The sequence below is a fragment of the Takifugu rubripes genome, chromosome 13 (genome assembly GCF_901000725.2).
Source record: "Takifugu rubripes chromosome 13, fTakRub1.2, whole genome shotgun sequence".
Taxonomy (NCBI): domain Eukaryota; kingdom Metazoa; phylum Chordata; class Actinopteri; order Tetraodontiformes; family Tetraodontidae; genus Takifugu; species Takifugu rubripes.
Window position 1 is genome coordinate 6,470,175 of NC_042297.1, and position 6,000 is coordinate 6,476,174.

The 6,000-nt window shown below is 47.1% G+C and overlaps 1 protein-coding gene across 1 annotated transcript; it reads left to right on the plus strand.

Moving 5' to 3' along the window:
• The first annotated feature begins 2,824 nt into the window (after nucleotides 1-2,824).
• Nucleotides 2,825-5,373, plus strand: LOC115252019 (uncharacterized). Its single transcript, XM_029846188.1, has 2 exons — nucleotides 2,825-5,105; nucleotides 5,290-5,373. Exon 1 carries the CDS (start codon nucleotides 2,897-2,899, stop codon nucleotides 4,628-4,630), a length of 1,734 nt encoding a protein of 577 aa, XP_029702048.1. The 5' UTR covers nucleotides 2,825-2,896; the 3' UTR covers nucleotides 4,631-5,105; nucleotides 5,290-5,373.
• The last annotated feature ends 627 nt before the right edge of the window (nucleotides 5,374-6,000 follow it).

Below are 6,000 nucleotides of genomic sequence, written 5' to 3' on the forward strand. Positions count from 1 at the left end.
CCTGTGCACTGCCTCGGTGACTAATAGCAGGCAGAGGGCAGGTCGCGGTCAATTTCCTCAGCGTCCCCAAGGCAGAGCGTGCCAGGTTTGTGGTTCTAGCGAACACACCACTCATTCACACTGTAGGTTGTACAGACAGATGTCTTAACTGTTTTGGACCTGGTCATATGAGAAATGAATGTGCACAGAAGACCAGGCTCCCGTCAGCCACTGCTCCATCTACTGGTGATTTAAACTAGTTGGCCTGTGTGATAAGAGGGGCAGCATGGGCAGTGTTATAGATACCCTCACCAATCCTCCTGATCCTCACTCTGTGTATGTTGACTGTTGTAAAAGCTACTCTGAAGACAAGACTGTCATTCTGGTTGGGTCTCAAAGAATTGAGGGAGCTAGTGAACTGTTTTATACTCCTGTGTCAGTGAGCAATCGAATGTCTTTGAGAGGGATGCTAGATTCAGGAAGCATGTCATGTACACTTAGTGAATCAGCAGAGGCCAAGTTAAGAGCGGCTGGTGTTGTCTTAATTCCACAACCTGTCCCCGAGCAGGTGGTTCTCATTGGTTGTGGTGGTCTTGTTACTCAACCTAAATGTATCTATGATTTGGACTTTGAGATTTATGGCTGGAAGTTTGTGGTGCCAACGTTTCTGGTGCCTGGGCAGAGGGATGAGTTTATTGTTGGCACTAATGTGATCCGTCCTGTTGTCCAGAAGATGAAATCTGAAGAGAAATATTGGGAGATGCTATCCTCACGTACATCCGATCCTGACTGTGAGCTGTTTCTCCAGTTACTGAGTTGCTCTTCCCGGTGGTTGGGCCCAGAGGTTCCTGATAAGGTGGGAACAGTGAGATTACAACAGGCTGTGACGCTGCTTCCTCAGAAGGAATACATTGTTTGGGGGAAGCTGCCAGCATCTGCTCCTGTGTCCCCTGGCAGCACAGTCATTGTAGAGCCTACATCCGCACGCTCTACACCCAAGAACATCATGGTTGGTCGAATTGTTGCGCCAATGTGGGGTGATCGCTGGGTCCCCATGAAGATCCTCAATCCCACACAGACTGCTGTTACTTTACGGCATAATGCAAAGCTATCTGACGTGTTCCCCTGTGTTGCCATGGAAGACTTTCCTGTTGCCCAGGGTCTTTGTAAAACCCAGTTAGGTTCATCGCCTGTTCTCACTGGCCACCAGAGTGGCCCAAGTGACCCTGTGCAGCTGTTGAAAGTTTGTGGTCTCGGTGACATTGACATGAGGGGCTGTGAAGTGTCAGATGAGTGGAAGGGCAGGCTTGCCGATCTGTTGTTGGCCTTTCAGGATGTGTTCTCTAGAGATGGTCTGGATTGTGGGGAGGCAAAGGAGTTTGTCCATCGGATTCACCTTGCTGATGACCGTCCCTTTCGGCTGCCGTTCGGCAGAGTTCCACCTGCTCATTATCAGAAGTTGAGAGAAGTTCTGTCTGAAATGGAAATGAGGGGCATAATCAGCAAATCCATCAGTGAATATGCCTCTCCCCTGGTGTTGGTGTGGAAGAAGTCAGGGGATTTGCGAATATGTACTGACTTTCGTTGGCTTAATGCTAGGTCTGTTAAAGACGCCCATCCACTGCCACACCAGTCGGACTGCCTTGCTGCCCTTGGGGGTAACGCCTTCTTCAGCACTATGGATCTGACCTCAGGGTTCTACAACATCCCTCTCCATCAGTCTGACAGGCATTACACGGCCTTTACTACACCTCTTGGCCTTTATGAATACAACCGCCTGCCCCAGGGCCTCTGCAACAGTCCAGCCTCCTTTATGCGGATGATGCTTAGCATATTCGGTGACCTCAACTTCTCAAACCTTCTGTGTTACCTTGATGACTTGTTGGTGTTTGCACCTTCTGTAGAGGAGTCTTTAAGCCGCCTCAGTGTTGTCTTCTCCCGGTTGAGATCTAGTAACTTGAAGCTTTCTCAGAAGAAGTGTCATTTTCTCAGAAGGTCAGTTAAATTTCTGGGTCATGTTGTGAGCGCTGACGGTGTTTCTGTGGATCAGGAGAAGGTGAGCGCCATCTCTGGGTTTAGGAGGGAGGACTTGATGGAATCTGATGGCTGTACTCCGTCCCAGCAGAAGGTCAGATCTTTTCTCGGAATGGTCCTGTTTTATCAGCATTTCATTCCTGCATGTTCCCGTATTGCCAAGCCTCTCTATGCCTTAACAGCTGGCCAGAAGCGGAGGACTAAAGGTGGTCAGGGCCGATGTAAACCTGGAACATACAGACAGTTAACACCTCAGGATTGGTCCCCTGAGTGTGATGGAGCCTTTGAACAACTAAAAACTGCGCTCCTCGATTGTGTGGTTCTGGCTCACCCGGATTTTGATAGACCTTTTATCCTCTCCACTGATGCTTCCACTGACGGGCTTGGAGCTGTTCTTTCTCAGGTGCCGGCAGGTGAGGAGAGGGCAAGACCGGTTGCGTTTGCTAGCAAGTCCCTAAGCCGCAGCCAGGCTAAGTACCCTGCTCACAGACTTGAGTTTCTGGCTCTCAAGTGGGCAGCTTGTGACAAGTTCAGTCATTGGCTCAAAGGCCATCAGTTCACAGTCTGGACTGATAATAACCCGCTCACGTACATCTTGACCAAGCCGAAACTGGACGCCTGTGAACAGCGGTGGGTCTCCAAACTGGCTCCGTACAACTTTGACATTAAGTATGTCCCTGGCAGGCTGAACGTTGTTGCGGATGCCCTTAGTCGACGGCCTTTTGTCAAACCGTTAGCCGAGCGTCTCCTTTCTGAGCCTTACATTGATCTGTTGAAACAGGTTTGTGAAGTGAGGGAGGAGTCTGTGCAGGATGCTTTTCATCTGACCTGCCAACCTCAGTCATTGGTCGGTCCTGCTTTTTCTACTGCAGTCAATGTCTCCATGTCTGAGGACGAAGTCTCCACCGTCCTGTCAGCCTCCAATGACTGGGAGGTCGCGTCCAGACATCGTGCTGTTTCTTTGGCTGACCATTTAAGTGCGCTTGTTGGTCCTGAGCCTTGCCTGTCGTCAGCGTTGTCCAAACATGAGCTCCAGTCCCACCAGGAGAGTGATGTTGTTGTTTCCAGGGTTGCCTTCTTTGTGAACCGGAAAATCAGGCCTTCCAGACGTGAGCGTGCCCATGAAAATCAGCAGGTCCTAAGAATTTTGAAGCAATGGGAAAGGCTGGCAGTTATTGAAGGAATTCAGTATCGCGTCACTAAGGACCCTTTGACCAGGCACAAGCGCTTCCAGTTTGTTGTTCCAGAGTCCCTCAAGTCAACTGTGCTCTCTGGCATCCATGACAATGCAGGTCACCAAGGACCATCTGCCAGAGCCCCACTGGAGAACATAAAGACCAGTGTGCCACTGGAGTTGGTATGCATTGACTTTTGGTCTGCGGAGGACAACAACAATAAATCGGTTGATGTCCTTGTTGTCACTGACCATTTTACTAAATTGGCACATGCATTCCCTTGCCGCGACCAAACTGCAAAGAATGTGGCTAAGAAGCTTTGGGATGGATTCTTCTGCATTTATGGCTTTCCTCAGCGTATCCATTCCGACCAAGGTGCTACCTTTGAGAGTGAGTTGGTGGCAGAGTTGCTAGAAATGGGTGGCATCATCAAATCTCATACCACACCGTACCACCCCATGGGCAATGGCATCACTGAGCGGTTTAACAGAACGTTGGGGAACATGTTGAGATCTTTGCCCCCAAGGACGAAGCAGAGGTGGCCGCAGATGATCCAGTCTTTGACATTTGTATATAATTGCACAGCTCATGAAACAACAGGCTTTGCGCCCTTCTATCTGATGTTTGGGAGGGTTCCCTGGTTACCAATCGATCTCCTCTTCATGAACGTTCTCCATGATGACTCTGTATGCGATTACAATACCTATGTCAAGTCACTTATGGAAGATCTTCGGTCCGCCATGATCTTGGCTCAAGGAAACAGCGCTGTTGAACAGAACCACCAGTCGGACCAGTACAATAAGCGGGTCAGGGGCTTACCTCTTTCTGTTGGGGACAGAGTATTGTTGGCAAATAAAGGAGTTAAAGGAAAAAGAAAGCTGTCTGACAAGTGGGAGGCGGTTGTTTATGATGTTGTTGCTTCTAAGCCAGACCTCCACATATACAAAATCCGAGACCAAGCGGGTAATGAAAAAACTGTGCATCGCAACTTACTGCTTCAGGTCAACTTCTTGCCGCTGGATGTTTCGCTGGACGTGACAAAGGCTCAGTCTGCCGTTGGTGTTGATGTTGATGTTGTCCCAGAGGAACCTGGAGTATCAGTGGGGGGTAGGGAAGTTGAATCCTCCCGGCCCAGTGCCATTCCAAGTTTGAGTGAGTCTAGTGTTGACCGCACAGCATCCTGGGTCCAACAGCAGTCACCCAATGAGAGAATGGAACCTGATGTGATGTCCTGTGACTGTTCCACAGAGTTTGCTGGTCCCCCCTTGGTCCCTTGTGATGAGGTACACAAACTTTCTGATGACTTTTCTGATTTGGGTCACAACCTTACCACACGATTTGGTAGGCTTGTTAAGCCAGTCTGTAGATTGATTGAATCTATGACTCAGGTAGAGTCTTTGTTTGGCACTGAGAAAGTTCATTCTCCTATTGTAACTATTTGAATTTTGTGGCCTCCCCTCTTTTGATTGATTAGTGCCGGAACTTGAGGAATGCTTGATTTTGCGTGATTTTGTTGGGCTACATGCTACCTATATCTAACACTCCCATGCACATTGTAAATGGTCGCTATTTTGTGGTGTAAAGGGCACCACTTATTGCCTTTTATTCTTTAAATAGGAAACTGTCTTGCGGATATCTTTTTTTTTAGCAGCCAGCTTTATGTGCTTTTGGTATTTTGTGTAATTCTAGGGGGGTGAATGTAACAGGGACATATAATATTGTATTATAATTACACAAAATTGTTCTTTTGTTTACTATTGTTGAACATACCTGGTGTTTGTTTTACTGTGCTGTCTTGGTCCTCCAGTCACTTCGTCTGTATTTTATTTCTTCTTCGTGTGTCCCCCTTGGTGCACCTGTATAAATTCGAGGGTCGTGACTTCCTCTTCCCTTTTGCAATTCTCGTGTTGGGAAGAGGTCAGTCATCTTTTGTAATCCCTTGTTTTAAGTGTCTTTTTGTTATTATTTTGTCTTAATTTGTCACTCTTATAACACTACAGTTCTATTCAAGTTTATAATGAGCTCTGATGTTGCTCCGATGTAGTGTATTATTGATGTGAACAGGTGCGATGGTGCTAACTCCATGTTGTCTTCTCTGTAGTTTGGGCTGGATCAGCAAATAGCGGCACATGTTAATTTTGCTGTTTTATTTTGACCAGATTAAACGGAGCGTGCCTCCAAAAGTTCAACTGTGTCCCGTGGCTACTCTACGCACCACAACCACAAAAATAACACAACGCAGACATACACCGGTCACAGTAGAAAGGAATCTTGGTAATCTGTCCATCAATTGTGTGATACCAGCATCAATTCTAGTGTCTAGGCCAGTATTGATTAATTTCTTCTGGATGAGATTAAACAGATCACTTTGACTTTGAACCACTGCAGAAAAAGTCAATTTATAGGAGAATTCCAGATGGAATTCTTTCACTTTCCACTCACCATATTCAAGTCGGAGTATTTTACAAAATCCAAAATTATATTTGATGGGAAAAATATATCACACCTGGTCAATGAAAATGTTTGAAATTGGCACTTCCACAGAGCTCAGTTTCTTCCTGGAATTACAGAACAAAAGACTGTGACTTTTCCCACTCTTCCTTATGTTTATACATTTTGCAGCTCACCCTTGTGATGTCATGGTCATAACTGTTGCACAACAGTTATGCGCCAATTGAAACTTTAGATGTCTCCAAGGGTTCCTACCCCTACAACATCCAGAGCCTTAAGGAACTCTGGGCGGGTCTCATCCACCCCTAGGGCCTTGCCACTGAGGAGTTTTTTGACTACCACGGCAACTTCAGCCCCAGAG

Bases quoted from the DNA above. Each gene is read 5' to 3' on its own strand.
- LOC115252019 (XM_029846188.1), top strand. From the start codon at position 2,897: ATGTCTGAGGACGAAGTCTCCACCGTCCTGTCAGCCTCCAATGACTGG.